Source organism: Eumetopias jubatus, unplaced genomic scaffold, assembly GCF_037043125.1.
Source record: "Eumetopias jubatus isolate StellerSeaLion01/CBP00866 unplaced genomic scaffold, mEumJub1_p1.0 scaffold_2, whole genome shotgun sequence".
In the NCBI taxonomy this organism is placed as follows: domain Eukaryota; kingdom Metazoa; phylum Chordata; class Mammalia; order Carnivora; family Otariidae; genus Eumetopias; species Eumetopias jubatus.
Window position 1 is genome coordinate 14836022 of NW_028274808.1, and position 21024 is coordinate 14857045.

Below are 21024 nucleotides of genomic sequence, written 5' to 3' on the forward strand. Positions count from 1 at the left end.
GTACCTACTTATGCATGATTCTGGCCCCATAATGAACTACTGATGATTATAATCATCCTTACAGAAGTGGCATTGATGATTATGCTTAGAAATTTAATTATATCTTAATAGAGGTTTTCTGATCTGTATATCTGATGAACCGTCACTTAGTTGGTTTCATAATCAGTTTGCACAGCAAGATACTGAGGGAAAAGAGCTGAAGGAGGGTTCGCTTGCGATTGTGCGGCGCGTGGGCTAAACACGCCTGTCCCACTGTGTCACTGAGGGGGCGCAGCCTCGAGCAGAGCAGAGGCGAGGTAGGGGAGGAAGGACATGGCCCCTGGGTGCTGCTTGCTCGCCGTAGGGCCGGCCCCCGGGAGCCCTGCACACTGCATCTCACAGGCTTCCTCTGGCAGAAGGAGGAAAGAATCGCTCTAGTGGGGGCACGTGTGGGTGCCAGGCCATCCCGCGGCACATGTGGCTTCAGTGGGAGAGTCTCCGGCAGGGGCAGGAGGCTCAGAGAAGGGACACGAGGGGAGACTCTGGGGGTGCCTCCATGAAGTCCCCCAGACCCCACAGGGAGCTGATGACCACAAGGGCAGCAGGAAAGGAGAGGGTCTGGGCTCACATGTCAGGGGTGTCTGATTCAGAGTGAGAATCTCGTTTTCCAGTTCTCATCAAGAAAATTCCAGCATTGATGGAGTACTTGGAATAAACATGGAGATGTGTCTAAATAATTAAGGGCCATTAAGAGCTGAGGTGGTTGTCTTCATGATTTTATTCAAGTTTCCATACCATTGCAATCAGTTTCCTAGATCGTTAGCGTGAACGTCAGATGGGGATGCCATTAATAGCTCAGTACAAACTCCTTTGTTAGAGTTGATGCACATATAAACAAAATGCTATATTTGTGTGCGAGATACAGGGCTGAGCTCTTTACCCAGCCTGCTGATATCTGGTGAAAAAGTCTTTGGTAAACGTTGGAGGTCTCAGTTGAGGGTGTAAGTGTGAAGGAAGAGAGTGACTGTACCAGCAAAGGCCCGGGAGCACGGCGGGATGGGAGCTACATCCTCTTTACCAGGTCTGCTTTCTCACTGCTGTTCTCCTTCCTTCCTGTCACAGCTCCTTCCTCGTCTAACAAACTAAAGACAAATCAGCCTTAAAAAAGTGCCTATGTGGGGCTTCTATTTTTTCCGTGCTCAAATAGGATTTTACGTATTTAATCTACAAAATAAGAGGATTGGGTCAGATGACCCCCGAGATCCCTTGCAGTTGCAAAATCTGTGATCTGTTTGAGATCAGATCTAACATGCTTTCAGTATAAGTGAAGGTGCGGAGAGATGTGTGGAACTGGAAGGCTGCGGGGCCCAGGAGCCAAACCGTTAGGACACAGGCCGTGCTTCGAGAATTCTGCAGTCCAAGGTGAGATGGGGTTCCTTGAGGCTTTTCCATCTAAAGGCGTCCGCGGCTGGGTCTTCCACAGGCCACTAGAGCAGTGCTCCTACGAACTGTAGGAGCTGCGCTAAGCCCGCCCACCCCTGCGTGTTTTCTTCCTTCTGCCCGAGGACGGCTGTTGTCTCAAGCGACAGGGAGGATGGAGCGCTCAAAGCCAAGTGCATGCATACCATCGTAAAACCATTTGATTCCCGAGGACAGCTGGTTTTTTCTCTTCACGCTTACCAACTCTATACAGAGACGACTTGAGTTGCATACTTGGCTTTCTCACCACTAAAGTTTGGAACGGCCTCGTCTGCGAAAATACAGACGATTTCGGTGGTGTACCTTTCATTATGGCCACAAGCGTTGGTAACCACTATGGACTTCTCTCTCCTGCTTGCTCCTCATTTCCACATCCACTTCTTTGTTCACATGCACGCACACACGCTGCCCTTTGGTTCCCACCATTTCCCTGAAGTAGTGGGGATTTGTGGGATTTTCAGCAGCCCGGTCATAAAATGCCTGACGGTGAGCAAAGAGCCTGCCAATTGCCATAAAAAAATACAGCTCCCAGAAAAGCAGTTACTTGAAGGCAGCAGCAGGTCCTGGATTTGCCTCCCTTGTCAGGAAGGCTGTCAGGTCTCAGGGTCACGCTCCATAACCTTCCTCCTTTGTGGTGGAAGGTCTGTTTTGTAGTTCAGAATAAAAACTGAATCAGTCAGTGGCTTCGTGTATCGTACAACCCCTCAGGAAGCAGAGCGAGAAACGTAGGACCGTAAATTCGGACTGGATCGTGGTCCTTTATTCCATTAGGCTTCTCAGCGTGGCTGTAAGTAAATCACTGGACCTTTCTGCAGGTCAGGCGCCCATGGCATAAACTAAAGGTTAATCATACTCTTCTGGAGTCTGGGGCATAAAAAGTGGCTTCCAAGCCTGTGAACCAGGCAGCTTATCATGACTTGTTGGGTGAGGAGAGGGGAGGGGTGCTGAGGAAGGGTTGGTCTTTTTCCAAAGGAGCCTCATGTTGCTTACAAAGCAGAAATTCCTTTTTCTTCCTCAGAGTGTTTCCCTGTCAAAACGCCAAAGTTCTGTGATGCTAGCCTTTTTTTAAAGCTTAAAATAATACAGATGTTAACATTTCTTAAAGTTAGAATCTGCTAAGAAAACCATGTGTCAAAGATACTAATACCTCATTCAACAAAATAATTCTTACTGATTACAGTGAGGTATTCAGCATGGGGATTTAACTGCCCGAAAGTTGGCTGCTCTTATTAACAGCTGACAAAAATTTCATGATGTATTTGGTCACCCAGATTTTGAGAGAGAGATACAGATGCGTAGGTACAGACACATAGACAAAGGTAGTTTTCAGGGAAGTATGCGCTTCTTCAGCAGGGAGAGGAAGATGTTTCGTGGCGGTCAGTCTCATTTTGCCCCGAAGAAACAGACTTCAGAGTGATTTTGCAGTGCCCACAAACATGCTGGAAAGGCAGTGGCCTCAGCCTTATTTAGAGGGACCATCTTACCGGTGTTCTTCCGCAGCGGGTTAAGACAAGACCCCCGCAGTTCCATTCCTGTGGAAGGTGACCGAAGGCGGGACAGGGCCCGGGGAGCCTGTTGTAATTCTCGTCTGATGAAATACATCCCGGAGAAACTGGCCCATATTTTCTTACCCAAGTATACCCAGTACGTACCTTCTCTCTCTGGCCTTTTCCGACCTGTCCGTTGTTTAAGTCAATAAGCGGATGGCTATGTTAAGATTGATTTATTCATGTTGCATGTTGCCAAGAATTAGGATAGCACCAATACTTTTGTCTACGTATCAGCTTAGCAATCTGATAGACCGCATCATGGGAGAAGTCATTTGTTTCTGTTTACGAAGTCAGTGGTTCCTTCTCCGGGACCTGATGAAAAAGCATCCGTTTGCTAAAGATAAGACTTCACAAAGTAACTAAAAGATCCCGTTTGGCCCCTTTGAATTCGAATGACATCAATTTGGAATCTTCGAGTGACAGCTAAACTATCTCACCAATTGCAAAATAATCAAGAGAGAATTATTACTTAGCAAATAAAGGCTGCCTTTCTAGACAGAATCTTTCAAAACAGGCAGAGGAAAGTGGGGCAGTAAAAAATATCTGGAAAAGGATCCTTTGTGGTGAAAAAAGTCAGAAGTTAACTGCAGGGGATTATGATTAGCAAAGTACTAGGAGTGCCCTTTTGCACGATATTTAGCTTTCCATAAAGTGGTGTGAGTATGCTTGGTGCTTCGTAAGTACTTGCTGGATAAGTAAATTTTTAAAAATCTCATCTTTCCGAAAAGGGCCACAGCATTTTTACCTTCAGATTTACAGGGAGTAAGTACACTTGTGCTTTGAGAATATTTTAAAATTTAAAAAGATTTTCTTTAGCTAAAAAATTACCATATGCTTATTGTTCAAAGCCAAATAATACAGAAGTGTAGAAAGCAAAAAGCAGCGATGCCTTGTTGAAGTCCCATTCCCCTTGGCATTTGTCCTTCCGGTTCCTTCTTATGCCGTGTGTGTGTGTTAGTGTTATTTGGAAGGGTTACACAAAAATAGGGTCATGAAGACAAATTGTCGCAAAACTTGATTTTCTCCCCCCACCTGATTCTATGTTCTTCTGTGAAAAAGAGCTTTCCATTTTAGTAAATGTTGCTGTAGTTCATTATTTTTAAGTCATTCACCTGTAGATACATCGTAATTATTTGTTTATTCTAATGACAATTTCCCAAATTTTCAGTTATTGGACAATGTGGAAATGAGCATTCCTGTACATTTTGGGACACCCTTCTGGATTCAGTAGTGTTTCCAAAGCATAAATGCGTAGTAGTAGAGCTGCTGGTCCTGTCAGTTTGGCTGCCAACCAGCCACAGGCAAAGGTCTCGTCTCTGTCAAGTCTTATAAGGCTAAAACTTTGTTCTTTCCTTTCCTGGCCTTGACAGAGTCTGAAGCAGTGGGTGCATATGGGAAGACAAGATCTTATAATCCCCCTTTTGCCAGCACCAGCCTTCTCTCCTTCCAAAGTTTATAACAGAAAGACTTGGCTTTTTCAAGTCCAAAAGGATCTCAGTGATGGGATTGTCCAGTCAATTTAGATTGTAGGCTGCAGGCCACCACCCTTAGCAAGGCTGTTTTTTCTTCCTTCTCTTTGTGCCAGTGCTGACTTCTGGCCTGAGTTGATCTCTGTCTTTGTAAGATTTTGCCTTAAGCTGCCAACAAACACCGACATTCTAAATTTTCCCAACCATTTCCTTTACAGCCCCAGCTGCCACCACCATGACCAGCGGCCCCCACTAAGCAGCACTACGTTTCGTATTGTGTTGTTGGAGCACAGCCGTTGGGAGCCCATGGGGAGAGAGGCTGACCAGGGTTGGGGTGGGGTGCCTCCCACATGAACTGAGTCTTCCTGGCCCCTAACTCCCTTCCCCCAACACCCAGACCCCCCCCCCCCACTTTGGGGGGCCACATGTGACTCCAGATGCTTCCTCCTGGGCAGTTGTAGCACAGTTCTCCCACCTCCGGAGGCTCAGGCATTGGGACATACACCCTGCTGTCCCTCGGACTCCCAGTCCCTTTAATGTTCACAGCCTGGTAGGTGAGAATGGTGTCACTTTGATGAGACATGTTTATTTGCCGTTCGTGTTTATTCCGAGAGACACCTGCTCAGACCCAGTGCCCTTTTCTTTCGGTTATGTCCTATTTTTCTCCTTGAAAGACCCTTTTCTACACCTGTCTGTTTTTTGAGTTACAAATGGGTTTGTTGACGCTATCATTTGTCTTTTGAACACCTTTCAAGTGAGAGAAGTGCAGGTGTTTGCTCGAATCTGAATCTAAATCCATCAGTCTTTATTTTCTGGCCTTCTGGAGAGCTTTTGTGGTAGTCAGGCATCACTGGAAAAAAAACCAAGGCTCTTCTAAATCTTTTGAGGGTTACTGAAGCACATTAATCTTAAAAGTCATCATCTAAAAGCCTGTTTTTCCCACAGACTGACACTCGTTCCTTCAGCCTGTGTCCGCTGCACCCCCACTTTGTGCAGGCGTGTGGAGGCACTGGGGAGTCTGGCACCGAGGAGGGCAGACAAGGCCCCACCCTCAAGCCACGTCCGAAAGGGAGGCAGGGTAAGGGTGCCTTGAAAAGAAATCTCTAGTTCCTGTGCTGCCCACAGGTCTCATTGTGAAAATGGCTGGTACTTGGTAAATGTGCCAGAGAGAGCCTGAGACACAGATTTGAGTAAACCAAGTCACGTTGCATCTTGTCAAGGATAAAAGGAACAGTGGTTTCTGTTGGAGTAAGAGCAGCGACGTGGTCACCTCCAGCACGAGGGAGCTTCCTAGAGCGTGCTTGACTGGCTCAGTTTCCCCAACACCCTGGGGAGGATTAGGAGGGAAGCTACCCTGTTTCACCACCAAAAATTCTGTTTAGAATTCCTTTTCTTAAAGCAGCTTCCCAAACAAATGCCAAAAAGCCAATTCACATAGTTACAAGATCTCACTCTTTCCCCAAACTCAAAGTAACTTAAATTAGATTTCTATTTCTGTCAGGTGAGGATAACTACTGTTTTTAAGTCTGTATTGACAAGACTGCTTCTAGATGACATTTCCCTTCATTAAGTATGTTATGTAACGTGATGTCTCCAGCCATTTGACTTACTGTAATTCATTTTATAATACAACATCACAAGCAGCTTCTGCAAGTAGAGGCAGTTTTCAAAAACAAACCACTGGCTTAAAAATCCTTATTGTGCACTTGGACCTCTATAAATTATGTTAAACAGTGCCAAAAAAAACCCAAACCAAACCAAACCAAAACAAAAACAAAAAACCCCAGATACAGTCCCTGCCCTTCTGAAGCGTATGGACCCATGTAAACAGCTCAGACCCCAAGGCGAACCGTGAGCCAAAACCCTAAATTAACAACCAGACAGCCTCTTTGCTTTACATGCAGGTGGGAGTCAATGCCTTTGTGGAGGTCAGCTTCTACATATGGATAAGTCACATAATTTCCAAATATGAAGGGACGAGGAGTAACAAGTAGCACATTTATACCTAAGCCTTATTTCCTATTTCACAGTTCACTTATGTAGCTAAGGAATTGTCCTTTTAGATGATGTGTTCTTAAGCTCTAAGTCAAATTAAACAAAACTGTGATTATTTTCTCCCTGATAGTGGGGTGATAGAAATGCAGAATTCTACATAGATATAGATGTACCTATAGATGCATGCAGATATACTCATGTTGTGGATAGTTTTCCAAAAAAAGCACGATATGCCTGCTCTTATCTCCTGTAAATCTAATGTAACCAAATGTACATTTATCTAGATGCTTAAATTGCTAACTCCCACTTCAATGAACATTGCAGCATGGAAATAACTTAAATATGTGATTCCAGAAGGCTAATTAAATAATTATGCTATAGCTATTAAAGGATCTTATCAAACTATTAAAAAGTTACGGACTTCCATTTCCTGGATTGGCCTATAAGGAAATCACTACTTTGCCCTAACAACAAGGAAAGAAAATGAAGAAACTGAAAAATCAACAACTCTTCTTAGATCTGTCAGGAAAATGAGGTCATGGGTGAAAACATTGCCCCCAGAATTGGAGAGAGAGGCAGCACAGAAAATGACAACTCACCAGAGCAGAAACTCTGAGGGAACCAGTACCAGGGTAAGAGAACCTAGACTACAATTGATGAATCCTGGAGGCTCCATGTAGACAAGCCTAAGAGTTAAAAACTCCAGGGGACCGGCCATGGGAAGCCCCCACACTTCTGTGGGTTCCCATCTAGGAGCTCTACTAGATCCTCTTAGTGAATATCAGAAAAGAAAATCTGTGCTTCCACCAGAGAGAGGAAAATGTTGAAATACAACAGAGCATTCTGATAACAAGAGCTGCCCTCAGGAGCAACTGTTTTACTAGAGTCTAACTTAGAAAAGTTTTATGAGAGCCTAACCAACTTGGGGAAAGATAAATACCCACTCCAGCCACCCTGTCTCACCTAAGGGATGCAGCGGGACTGAGAAGCCCTTGTTACGTTCTCCGTTGGGGGCACAGGCTCCCCAAAAGACTGGACTTAATCATAAGACTATAAAAGACTTCCTGTCCCCCACACCTCCTCTTCATTACTAAAGACCTACTTACAGAGTTCCAGTCACCTGGTACATTATGTCTGTTTGGCCTTCAACATAAAATCACCAGGCATACTGAAAGAAGAGACAGAAAAAACATCAGAACCAGACTTAGACATGGAAGGGATGTTGGAATTAGGAGACCAGGAATTTAAAACAGCTATGATTAATGCACCAAGGGCTCTAATGGGAAAAGTAGACAACATGCAAGAATAAATGATCAATATAAGCTGAAAGAAAAAGGAAATTCTAAGAAAGAATTAAAAAAAATACTAGACATCGAAAACACTAAAAGAAATGAAGAATACTTTCGATGGGCTTGTAAGCAGACTAGATACGGATGAAGAAAGAATCTCTAAACTTGAGGAAATGTCAGTAGAAACTTTCAAAACTGAAACTCAAAGAGAAAAAAGACTGAGGGCGGTAAAAAGGAACAGAATATCTGAGAACTGTGGGACAACTACAAAAGGTTTAACTTACACATAATGGGAACACCAGCACAAGAAAGAGAAAAACAGAAGAAGTACTTAAAGCATAATGATCGAGAAGTTGTCCAAATTAGTGTCAGACATGAAACTACAGATCCAGGAAGCCCAGAGAACACACAGGATAAATGCAGAACAAACAAACCAAAAAACCCTATACCTAGGCATATCACATTCAAAGCAGAAAATCAAAGATACAGGAAAAATCTTGAAAGAGGCCAGAGTAACTTCTACAGGAGCAGAGTTAAGAACTACATCTGACTTCTCCAAAGCCATGCAAGCAAAGAGAGTGGAGTGAAGTATTTAAGGTGCCAAGAGGAAAAACAAACCACCAACTGAGAATTCTATACCCTACAAAATTATCCTTCAGAACTGAAAGAGAAGTACTTTCTCAGACAAATGAAAGTTGAGAAAAATTGTTGTCAGTAGACCTGCCTAGCAAGAAATGTTAACGGAAGCTCTTCAGAGAGTAGGAAAATAGTGTAGGCCAGAAACTAGGATATACATAAAGAAAGGAAGAGCACTGAAGAAGGAATTAGTGACAGTAAAGTTAAAACTTTTATTTTTCTTATTCTTAATTAATCTAACATAATAGTTCAGAACAATAATAGCAACACTGTATTTGACATATATATGCTTGTGTGTAAGTGAAATGAATGACAGCAATGATACAAGGGACAACAGGGAGATAATAGGAATATTTTATTTTTATATGGTACTTGCACTACCCGTAAAGTACTGTGGTGTTTTGCATATTGCAAAATATTGGACAACCACTTAAAAATGTTTTAAAAAGTATAATTGACATGCTAAGAAAGGAGAGAAAATGGTCATACAGGATGCTCAATTAAAACCACAAAAGGCAGCAAAAGAGTAGAAGGCAAAAACAAACAAGAGCAATGACAAGAAAACAATAATAAATATGGTAGGTATCATTCCAGCTATATCAATAATCATTTTATTTTTTTAAGACTCTATTTTTAAGTAATCTCTGCACCCAACGTGAAGCTCCAGTTCACAACCCCAAGATGAAGAGTCCCATGCTCTACTGACTGAGCCAGTCAGGTGCCCCTCGATAATCACTTTAAACATTAATGATCTGAATTTGCCAATGCAAAGAGATTGTCAGAGTTGAATAAATGGCAAGACCTGACCATATGTTGTCTACAAGAAACCCATTTTACGTATAAAACACATGTAGACTAAAAGTTAAGGGATAGAGAAAAATATACCATGTTAACACTAATCAAAACAAAGTGGGAGTAGCTATATTAATCTGAGACAGAGCAGACAGCTGAGCATAAAAGTTCAGTATAAAGAAGGACATTCCATAATGATAAAGGAGTCAGTTCTCCAAGAAGAGGTAACAATCCTTAATGTGTATGCATCTAACAACACAGCATCAAAATATGTGAGGCAAAAACTGATATATTTGCAAGGAGAAATAGGTAGATCCACTCTTAGTTGGAGGCTTCAACACCCCTTTGTCAGAAATGAACAGATCCCAAAGGCAGAAAATCAGCAAGGACGTAGTTGAATTCAACCACACTGTTAATTAACTAGATATAACTGACATCCATAGACTACTTCATCCAACAGGAGCAGAATTCACATTCTCCTCAAGGTCACATGGAACATTCACCAAGAGAGACCACGTTTTGTGCCACAAAATACAACTTAAAAATACAAAAGAATACAAATCATGTAGTATCTACTCTCAGACCACAATGGAATAAAACTAGAAATCAATGACAGAAAGATAGCTGGAAAATCCCAAAGTTCTTGGAGACCTTACCACACGTTTTTAAATAACACATGGGTCAGAAAAAGGAATCTCGAGAAAACACATTTTGAACCAAATGAAAATGAAAAGCCAACTTATCAAACTTTGTGGGATGCAGCAAAAACAGTGCTTGGAGGGAGATTTATAATAGTGAATGTATATACTGGAAAAGAAGTCAATCTAAGCTTCTGCCTTAGGAAACTTAGAAAACGAAGAGTAAATTAAATCCAAAGCAATCAGAAGAAAGGAAATAAAAATTAGAGTAGAAATCAATGACATTGAAAACAGGAAATCAATAACAAGGTTGCAGGATACAAGGTTAACACACAAAGTCAATTGCTTTTCTATATTCTATAGGAACAAGTGGAATTTGAAATTAAAAACACCATATAATTAGCACCCCCCCAAAATGAAATAGTTATGTATCTAACAAAATATGTATAAGATCTAAATGAGGAAAAATACAAAACCTGATGGATAAAATCAAAGAACTAAATAAATGAAGAGATAGTCCATGTTCATGGATAGGAAGACTTAATATTGTCAAGATGTTAGTTCTTCCCAGGCGCCTGAGTGGTTCGGTTGGTTAAGCATCCAGCTCTTGATCTCAGCTCAGGTCTTGATCTCAGGATCGTGAGTTCAAGCTCCCCACTGGGCATAGAACCTACTTAAAAAAAAAAAAAAATGTTCTTCCCAAATTGACCTATAGATTTAATGTAATCCCAGTCAAAACCCCAGCAAATTATTTTGTGGACATAGACAAACTGGTTCTGAAGTTTATACGGAGACACAAAAGACAGGTGATAGCCAACACAATATTGAAGGAGACAAAGTTGGAGGACTGACACTACCCAACATCAGGACTTACTGTTCAGCAACAGTAATCAGGACAGTGTGATATTGATGAAAGAATAGACAAGCAGATGAACGGAACATCATAGACAGCCCAGAAACAGACCCATGTAAATACAGAGAGAGTCAACTGACTTTTGACAGAGGAGTGAAAGCAGTACAATGAAACGAGGGTCTTTTCAACAAATGGAACAACTGGACATCCACATAAAAAAAAATTAATCTAGACACAGACTTTACACACTTAGCAAAAATTAACTAAAAATTGATTGTAGGCCTAAATACAAAACTGTAAAGGACTGTTGATAAGGACTGTTATCCAAAATATACAAAGAGCTCTTAAAACGCAACAATAAGACAATGAACAACTCAGCTGAAAAGTAGACCCAATACCTAAACAGACACCTCACCAAAAAGATATACAGATGGTAAGTAAGCATATGAAAAGGTGCTACACATCATATGTCATTAGGGAACTGCAAATTAAAGCAAGAGTGAGCGACCACTACACACCTGTTAGAATGGCCAAACTCTCAAACGCTGACTCTTCACTGACAGCATGAAATGCTGGCTGATATGCGGTACAGCAGGAGCTCTTGTTCATTGCTGGTGGGAATGCAAAATAGTTCAGTCACTTTGTACACAGTATGACATTTTTTTTTCAATTCTTTCTTCCCCCAGCTTTGAGATGTAATTGACATATAATATTGTATAAGTGTAAGATGCAGGTTAACATTTTCTTACAAAAGTAAATAAACATGCTGTTGGCAAATGATCCAGGAGTCACACTTGCTGGTATTTACCCAAAGGAACTGAAAAGTTATGGACATCAATGTTATGGCATCTTTCCTTATAATTGCCAAAACTTGGGAGCAGCCAAGATATCCGAGAGTGATGGTACTTGTACTTTGGTATGTATAAACAATTGAATATTATTCAGCTCTAAAAAGAAATGAGCAATCAAGCCATGGAAACACATGGAAGAATCATAAATGCATATTACTAAGTAAAAGAAGCTAACCTGGTATGTAAATTCTACTTCAGAAAACAGCTTTTAAAATGGTTTAGATAGAAAAAAAAGTTTGAAAAAATGAATAAGAGGTTGAAATGTTAGGAGATGTTTCTTGGTCACAGTGGTGTAAGTAGTTTTTCATTTCTTTTTTCGGGTTCTTGGGTTTCCCAGACGTAGTAAAATGATCACATATTACCTACCTAGTAAGATCTTTTAATACTTGTGACAATCAGTGACTGTGCTCCCTGCTGGTGAGAGGACGAACACACACACACACACACACACACACACACACACACACACACACACACACTGCGCATGCTCCTTCCCCCCCCCCAACCCCGCCTCCGGGCTCAGGGCCCAGGCTCTCAAGCCTTACAGCACATCTCCAGAGCTTTCTAATTAGTGTTCTGTGGGGTTTGGGGGTTTTATTTCCTTCGCCAGGCTGAACAGTCAAAAGAAGAGCAGAAGCAAGGTTTGAATGCGGAGAAACTGATGCGACAGGTCTCCAAGGACGTGTGCCGGCTCCGGGAGCAGAGCCGCAAGGTGCCTCGGCAGGTGCAGTCCTTCAGGTAATCTGCCCCGCCCGCGACACTTTGGGCTTGTCCCCGCGCCGTCTGAGTTATGGTGCAAGTCCGCGTTAGCCTACGAGACCCCAAATCCTCTCCTACCTTGTGAGCTTCGTTTGCTCCTTCCTGAGGTTACAGACTCCCCCGGCAGCGGCCCTGACCCGAGTCAAGCCCAGCTCCCAGGAACTTGGGGTGCCAGAAGCGGATGGCGCATCTCACTGAGAAAACACAGAAAGGGGCATAGGGCTTCTGGGCTTTTTGTTGTTCCTTGGGCCCCTCCTAGGCACCCGCGCCGTGCCGGTTCGGGGATACTCCCCGGGGGCCTGGGGCGTCTGGGGTGCCCTGCAGCTGCCACCAGCCTGGATGGGAGAGCAGGGTGCTCCGTCTGCCCCCAGCACTGGGGACACACACACACACACACACACACACACACCCTGCCTGCTTGTATGACCTGGAATCAGGGGCCCCGTGTTCCTTGGTCCTCTGATTTGTCAAGGGAAGTTCAAAATCAGGAGTCAAAGGTGGCCACTGATTCAGGGATGTGACAGCTCCGGCGGGAGCCGAAGAAACCCACTAGCGGCACGTGCTCCGTTGGGTTCTCCTTCTGGCCTTCAGTGACGTCTTGAGCTCGCCCCCTTCCCTGTAAGGATGCAAACCACAAAGAGAACTCTTGTGCCAGGGCCCATAGTTCTGGGCCTCTCCCTTTCTTCTCTCTCCTTTCCTTAGTTTAGAGCTTTTCCACCTCCGCACTTGCTTCTTGACCCCACACTTCCTCCACCATCTACATGGACTCTTAGTTTCTCAAAGGAAGGCTGGTGCTTTTCTTTTTTCTCTATTCTTTATCACTACCGGCATGCCCTGCGTAACAGAACACATCCTCAGTAAGTATGTGTGGATGGGGGTACTATGTATGATGTGAAGAATTTTGTACAAAAGTGAATATATTGCTCCTGTCTTTGGTAACTCTACAATCTTAAAACCTTATTATTATTTTTTTAATACTCTCCTAACCTCTGAAAGCTGTTCTGCCTGGTATTTCTCAGTGTCTCCCTTTCGGGTTGTTTCTCCTTATCCCTGCTTCGGGACTGGGGACAGATCTGCCTTTACTACAGCCACGTTCCTTCCTTCCCTGAGCATGGTATCGATTTTAAAGAAATTTTCCTGGTACCATGTACTTTTCTACAAGGTCCCTGAGAAGTTCCCTGGGACTTCGGACTTCTTGCATCCTCTCCTGCCTCATTTAGAAGCACTCATAACTGACCCGCTGGGGGTTTAAAAACTGTCTGACGCTGGAAATCCAGGAAGGGGGAGATTAACCAGAGGCCGGAGCTACCATGCTCCTTTATATGCTTTCTATCCTCCCGTAAAGGGGGAAGATGGTCTTGATTTCATGGAGTTCTGCCTGAGGAAAAGACCTCCTGCGCAGGCTTGCAGACACTACGCTGTTCTTGGGACTCTTTTTAAAGGGCACAGAGTATTTTCAACATCATAATCAAGCCGGTTTATTTCTCACCCCTGCCTCTAGGGAGAAGATTGCCTACTTCACCAGAGCGAAGATAAGCATCCCGTCCCTGCCAGCTGATGATGTGTGATTACACCCCCTAAAGAAATTATTCTGTCACCTGTTCACTTCTTGGGGAGGGTACAAGACTGAACTTTGGTTTGGCTTGGTTTGGTTTTGGGGAGGGGGGTTCTTTTTGTAACGTAACTGTCAAACTCTTAAAGAGCTTTTGTTTCACATCAGATTTTCAACGTGTTAATTTGTAAAGTACCTTGAATGTAATTCTTGAATGTTTAAAAAAAGAAAAAATCGGATAACCCAAATGGAATAATCTGGTACACAAATGCTGTCCAGTACATACGAATTGCCAGGAGGCTGTGTTTTGTACAAATGGAATCGGGGCAGCACCCGGTGTATGTCCTGTTGAACCAACTGTTGAGAAATAACTCGGTTCAGCAGACGGCGATCTTGGCTTTTCCTTCTTTGTCTCACGGGCAGACTGTGAGGATGGCAACAGGCCAACGTGGTATCTTTGTACCCCGGGGCGGCTCTTGGCGTTTGAAGGCAAATGTGAGTCCAGCCCCGAGTCCACCCGCAACAGATGCTGCGCTCACCCCGTGACCTGTGTTGGAGCACTTGCTTCCTTAAAACAAGTTCCTTTTTGTCCTTTTCTTTTAGTCTAAAAACCAGATGCTGAGTGAGAATCTCAGAACACGGAGGAGCAGTGCTCCCGGCTATAGCGGAGACCTTGTGATTTGTCACATTAAGGGGGTGGGGAGAGAGGAGAAAGCCAGGTACCCTAACCACACTCAAGTCAGCCCCTCAGCGAGCACGCCCGGAACTTGCGGACGGGTTCCGGGGAGGTTCTGTCCGAGGTCTGAGCGTGGTGCCCGGGACGAGCCTGGGGCCGCCGGCCGTCTGGGGACAGACAGCGCCAGCCTCGTGGAGGGAAACGCGTGCGCACTCCTTTGGGGAGACAGGAAATCTCGATTGGATCAAAGTGGCCACAAAAAAATTTTTTTAAAAACTTTATTAAACAGATTTCTCACATTCACTAGAAATTATTTTGCAGCTCCCACGTTTAGGGGCTTCCCCTCTGTGGTCTGTGGTAAGGAGGCCAAGAGAAGAGTGTGCCTGGGGAGATTATCAATTTGAAGTATGGGCCAAGGCATTTGTATCAGAAAACAATTCTAGACGAACTAAATGAAGAGAGAGGAACGGACTCAAGTGTCCTCCCCGTCCCCAGCCAGGCACGGCCTAAAAGAAAGAAATCTGCCGCGTAGCTCTGCCAGCATAAAGGTTTTTAAAATAAAGAGTATTTATGCAATTTAAATCCTACTTATCATTCAGTCACTTATAGTGGAAGAGGCGATTTTCGGTTAGCCATCTTCTGTAACGAAATCATTTTTTTTTTTTTTAGAAATGCAAAAATCACCTTCAAGGAATAGACCCCTTAAAAAAAAAAAAAGGTTAGGTTCTATTTCTAAGATAGAATCCCCAGCAAGAATTTTTAGTTTCTTGAAAGTAATTATCCCTATTTTGCAAAGTTCATTTTATCAGCATCAAAATTCAAATTAAGCAATTTCTGAGCCTGGAACTTTAATTATTTTTTCCTCAGTTGTCCCACCACTTATATCTAAATGTCTCTGAAGCTATAGCCGGATGTGACACGACTTCGAACAAAACCCAGCCTTGTGAATTGACTGCACACAGTCCTTCAGGGCCGCGCGGTTCATTCTATCAGATGACTAAGGAGAACTAGAAAGACAGTACCATTCATCCTTGTCAAGGTCAAATGTGAAAGACAGAGGTTTATTTAATGTAGAGCTAAGTGAAGGTCAGCTGTTTGCAGCTTCTTAGTTTGACCGTGAAAATGTTTATAGGATTATGTGTAGTTGTGCCGTACGATTTTATTTTCTTCATTTATTTATTTACGGTCTTATTTATGTTCTGTTTAATATATAGTTCGGTTCTGGCCATTTTAAATGTTTGACATAGAAGAGGTTATATTGGAATATCTACACCTTTATAAATCTTCATCAGATTCGCTGTTAACTTTTTGTAATACAAAAAGTTTCAGAGAAGTATAAAAGAATAAAATCTGTCTCAGGCTGGTAGTTAACAGTTGTGACCAAGACACTTTGGGTTTTATGTTACAAAATTTGCTCATTTCTAACATGAGAAACAAACTTATTTTAATATAATCCTTCTCCACACTTTAAAAATCAGCAATAGTGTTATGTATTTATAGGCAGCTTTTAACAATTCTGTCATATTTGTACTAACCCAAATGATTCACAGTGACAAAACATTTTAATAACTTGATCACAAAACCATATGAACAATACGAATTTTAATATTATAAATACTATTTTTTAAAGGTAGAATTTATTCTGCACAGGGTAAAAAGAATGTAATATTTAGTTCTCAAGTTTGAATTATCAGTATGTTATTATAATTTTGTATATCAGAATCTAAGTTACAGGTACAAAAAAAAATATTGCTAGCCAAATGAACAAAGTTTAGCTGAATCTCTGTAGCCGGCAAATCAAATTTAAAATCTTTTTTTTTTTTTTTGCTATTACTTTATCTATATTGTATTAAATATCAAAAGCTCAGGACTGAACTAAATATTTAATCAGGTTAAATTCTGAATATGTTTCTGTTTTAATTGTCTCGTCTGTAAAAGTATGCAAATACATCACATAGATTAACTTTGGTTTCTGCACTTTTCCTGTGTTTGTGGGTGGAAAAAAGGTCAGTGGGTTTGTTGTTTGTTTCTTTTTTTAAACAAAGATGCATATTGCCTCATACTTAATTTCAGTGTTGTTTACTGTTCAATTTCCCTGATTGGTGCCAACAAGAGTTTACTCGAGCAAATACCAAATCCATCATCAGAACTTCCCAGGCCAGCCATTTGCTGGGAATGGTTCTGGGTTGGGCAATATGTATTGCTGATAGAAAAGACGGCGTATTTTTATCATGCGAGTAAAAGAAGGGGTCTCCAAGGTGAGCCCATCCCGGCCTTGTGCTCTGGGGGTGGGGCAGGGGTCCCAGGAGCTTGACCTGCAGCGCCCCCCATGGCTGCTCCTCAGAGCCCCGAGGCAGCTGGGGCTGACAGTAGGCATCTGCCATCTACCACAGAGCACGGGGCACCCAAGCCAGAGCACACTTGGGGGGCCATATTTTACGTGAATCTCCCCAAACACCAGATTGCCACCCTCTGTTTCTACCCTGGTGAGGAAAGCATGAAGGAATGTGGCTGGCTTTTGGAAAAGCCTCCATAGAGGCACTGAGGTCTCCAATTACAAAGGAGATGATGTGTCCCACATCTCTCTCCTCTCAAGCTTTTCAAAGAACCAGCAATTTTTTAGTCTAATCTGATGATGTCCATTCCCAATAAATATGCAATAAGACTTTAGTTTCAATATAATAGGTGATCTTACACACTTGAAAGCAGTAAATGATTAGCAGGAACATTCCCAGTTGCCAAAATGATTCATCTCTATGAGTAACACCTTCAAAGATACGTAAGCCCTACCATAATGTTTTATTTACCAGCTCTGTGCAATCACTGGATCTATTTTAAAATTGAAAAAATTCATCCACAGTAATGAGTATGATTACTATTAAACCTTGAGTGGTTTTGGTCTCAGAATAGAAGATAAAAGTGTTTTTACTGTCTTAGAAGGATATTATAATTTAAGAAGCGAATAGCCACGGGGGGCGGGGATGCATTTTAGAAAATTAAAAACGCAGTGAATGGGTGGCTGTGTAGCAGGAAATCCTACCAAACGCAGAGAGGAGTGAGCGTCTCAAAGAGTGGACACCGCCGACGCTTTTCTGGCTTAGGTTTTCAGATGGCTTTGTGCATCTCCCGGTGCTGACGGTGATACCGCGTTTCTGCCGCTGCTTGGTGGCCCGAAGCTGGGGCAGCCTGGGTGGAGCAGGCTGCCCAGTTCAGCAGGCACCCTCCCACGAGGAGGAAAAACCCAGCAAACCAGCCCAGGAAGAGGGCTTCCCCAAACTCCCACCTGGGCACGATCTCTGGCACAGTCTCGTCCCAGAACTCCTGGACCGTCTTGCAGGCGACCCAGGACACCGGAGCCAGGGCTGAAAGGCCTGCTGACCAGAACAGAATCCCTCCCAGGATCAGCAGCCCCTTCTTGAGGCCCCGCCGCGTCTCTCCAGTCCTCAGGCAGTCCAGGCCGGACCCGGAGACCAGCAGGCCCAGGAGCCCCAGCCCGTTGGACAGGAACATGAGAATCCTGGAGATCCTGAGTTCGGCGGGCAAAGCCAGGAAGGAGTCGAAGGCCTTGCACTGCCTCCCCACTTCCTCTTGGATGACACAGGCCTGCCAGAGTCCCATGGTCCAGTTCTCCAAGTCGTTTAAGTCCAGATTGAGGTTTTTCCACTGTGGCAGGTAGTTTGTAAGACAGGATAACACCCATCCCAGCAAAGATAGTGAGATCCCAGCGAATTGTGCCACAGCCCGAAATACTAAAGCCATCCCCGAGCCCCACAGAGCCTGAACCAAACCAACTCCTGCCTTTTGGCTGGTGTGCAGAGAAGTGTGACACCTTATGCTCTCACCTCAGAGCTCGGAAATATTTCTTCATTGTGTGTAAAGGATTCTTGCCAGAGTGCCTATTGTTTGAGTCTGTGTTAACTGGCTTTCAGGAAAGGACAGGGAAATAAGTCTGCCAACCGGCAACGCCGAGGTGTGGCCAAGCGCCATGCTCGCGTCCTCGCGGCTGACCGTGGTCGCGGTTTGTCTCTGAAATCACACCAGGCAGTACTCATCCTCCTGTCACTGTTAACGTATAGATGGCTTTCAGGCTGTTCCCAACCTTTCTAACAACTCAAAAGAATTAAGAAGTCTAAATGCAACCTGCTTAGTCGGCAGTTTGGGTTCAGCTCCAAGGCTTTCTATCTTACTAATTGCACCTGTCACATTGCCATGTGTTACCACTCTCGGATTTCAGTACGTACATCTCAGTAATACTGAATGTGGTCCCTTTTTAAAAGGTTCAGGAAAAATATTTCTTACCCAAACAAATGGATCTTAATTCGGAAATCTCTCTAGACCTTCAGTCGGGTCTGTTTTTTTTTTTTAAGACCCTTGAGCTACCTATACGACATAACACGTGAAACCATACAGAGCCCTAAATCTCAAGTCTACTTACCTCCCTGCCTTTCTGTCAAATTCATGCACCTGTGCATGCACACTGTTTGTTTTCTTTGCTTAAATATGCTCTCTATGTTGTGGGAAAGTTAAGCAATAGGACTTTGTAGGTCGGAATGAACATCTCTGTCGGTTCACCACTAAAGTAAATAGCCCCATGCTGATCATTTTTAATGGAACAAAGGAAAGTTTGTATTAGGGCAAGTGGGAACTGTCAATGTCTGGACATCAAGCACAAAACATTTTTGGAATTGTTCATCTCTTTTTGATTTGAAACTTTTGAAGGAAGAGACAAGAGAGGTCGAGACCGGCCAGTATTTTGAGTGTGAGAGTCCCATAAAGTACTGAAAACCGTCAGCCTCATCCAGTTCTGTCACACAGCATGCCTGTTAATGTCCTAGACACAAACTGTCTCTGTTCAAAGAAGACCAAAGTCATTGTTGTGGAAATAACACTTCTGGATAGGCTGAACATGTGCTGTGGCTAATGTAGAATGTTTAAAGGATTTCAGGTTGGGTTTTCCTTTAGGAAGTAGAAACTAATTATTATTTCCAGCTACCAATAAAAACAAAAAAGTTTCTAACATAAAGTTAACACATTAAAACTTAACACTGATTACAATGGACAACCACCACCACATTTTGATTTAAATAACCAGATCGATGAAATTATTTTTGCCCATACCTATGTAATGCTTACCACGATAATTTTCTTTTAGATATAAGACTTGCCTCTTTCTTACCTCTCCAGATTTGGGGGGGCAGGGGAGATCTAGAATAGAAAAGTAGGTATTTAATGAGAACGTGTGAGCAGCACGGATTTAGTCACATAACAAAGACCCCTTTCTAGCGCAGAGCCCACATCACAGTTGATGTGGAAAGATGCGTCTCTCTGGTCCCGTCCGAGTCTTACGTTCTCAGGTCTGTGGTTCCATTTTCCAGGTATGGCCCCCGAGTTAGCATTTCTGCCGCTGCTTGGTGGCCCGAAGCTGGGGCAGCCTGGGTGGAGCAGGCTGCCCAGTTCAGCAGGCACCCTCCCACGAGGAGGAAAAGCCCAGCAAACCAGCCCAGGAAGAGGGCTTCCCCAAACTCCCACCTGGGCACGATCTCTGGCACAGTCTCGTCCCAGAACTCCTGGACCGTCTTGTAGGCGACCCAGGACACCGGAGCCAGGGCTGAAAGGCCTGCTGACCAGAACAGAATCCCTCCCAGGATCAGCAGCCCCTTCTTGAGGCCCCGCCGCGTCTCTCCAGTCCTCAGGCAGTCCAGGCCGGACCCGGAGACCAGCAGGCCCAGGAGCCCCAGCCCGTTGGACAGGAACATGAGAATCCTGGAGATCCTGAGTTCGGCGGGCAAAGCCAGGAAGGAGTCGAAGGCCTTGCACTGCCTCCCCACTTCCTCTTGGATGACACAGGCCTGCCAGAGTCCCATGGTCCAGTTCTCCATTTCGTTTAAGTCCAGATTGAGGTTTTTCCACTGTGGCAAATAAGTTGTGATCATGGACAAAACCCATCCCAGCAAAGATAGTAAAAGTCCAACAAATTGCATTGCTACTCTAAAGACGAAAGCCATTCTAACAGATCTTACTACGTGGGCCACTGTCGTCTGTGGTTGACAGGAGTGTGACGATCTTGGTCCTATGTTGCCTGGAATATAAGCTTTGGCCATTAACTCTTTGGAAACTCTGAAATGCGTTTTTGTTCTTCTCGAATATAATGTTTCATGTAAAGGACGAAGGACCCTGTTAAAACTATGAGTTAGGCTCTCTGATAAGGATTTGATCTGTTACGTTCCCATTTGCTTGGTAAAATTATATCCCCAATGCTTGATGATTATAAGTCTAAGGATGAACAAAGAGGGCTCTATGACCCCTCACCCTAAAATACAACAGAAATCTTTGTGCTTCAATATGGATTAATTAGATTTTAAGTGGTGATAAAAGGCCAGCCCTTTCGGCAACAGGACTTCATTGTAGTAGCTGAGTCTGAGATTTCAGGGATGCAAAACAAGACCTTGTAAAGAAAGGTAGACTGTTTCCCTATAATCTTTATTCTTCTCGGACTTCCTTAACCT

General features: G+C 43.5%; 3 protein-coding genes across 3 annotated transcripts in view; 1 reads left to right on the plus strand and 2 right to left on the minus strand.

Annotated features, from left to right (window-relative positions):
• Nucleotides 1–15193, plus strand: part of WWC2 (WW and C2 domain containing 2) — a 198940-nt gene extending 183747 nt beyond the window's left edge. The window contains exons 22-23 of the mRNA XM_028099772.2: nt 12142–12269; nt 13792–15193. Coding sequence (XP_027955573.2) covers nt 12142–12269; nt 13792–13858 — 195 coding nt within the window. The 3' untranslated portion in view covers nt 13859–15193. The remainder of the gene's footprint in view (nt 1–12141; nt 12270–13791) is intronic.
• Nucleotides 14023–18277, minus strand: LOC114206193 (claudin-22-like). The gene is made up of 2 exons (XM_028099859.2): nt 17802–18277; nt 14023–14446 (listed from the first exon to the last, which is right to left on the minus strand). The coding sequence occupies exons 1-2, from the start codon at nt 18275–18277 to the stop codon at nt 14023–14025; spliced, it is 900 nt and encodes a 299-aa protein (XP_027955660.2).
• A 1583-nt stretch (nt 18278–19860) lies between these two features.
• CLDN24 (claudin 24) lies at nt 19861–20523 on the minus strand. Its single transcript, XM_028099860.2, has one exon. It carries the CDS (start codon nt 20521–20523, stop codon nt 19861–19863), a length of 663 nt encoding a protein of 220 aa, XP_027955661.2.
• Nucleotides 20524–21024: the final 501 nt, after the last annotated feature.

Excerpts from the sequence above, each read along its gene's own strand:
- LOC114206193 (XM_028099859.2), bottom strand. The coding sequence starts at position 18,277 with ATGGCTTTAGTATTTCGGGCTGTGGCACAATTCGCTGGGATCTCACTA. Across the intron at positions 14,447-17,801 it reads GTGCCAGAGATCGTGCCCAG|ACTAAAAGAAAAGGACAAAA; the intron begins GTGGGAGTTTGG and ends TCTGGTTTTTAG.
- CLDN24 (XM_028099860.2), bottom strand. The coding sequence starts at position 20,523 with ATGGCTTTCGTCTTTAGAGTAGCAATGCAATTTGTTGGACTTTTACTA.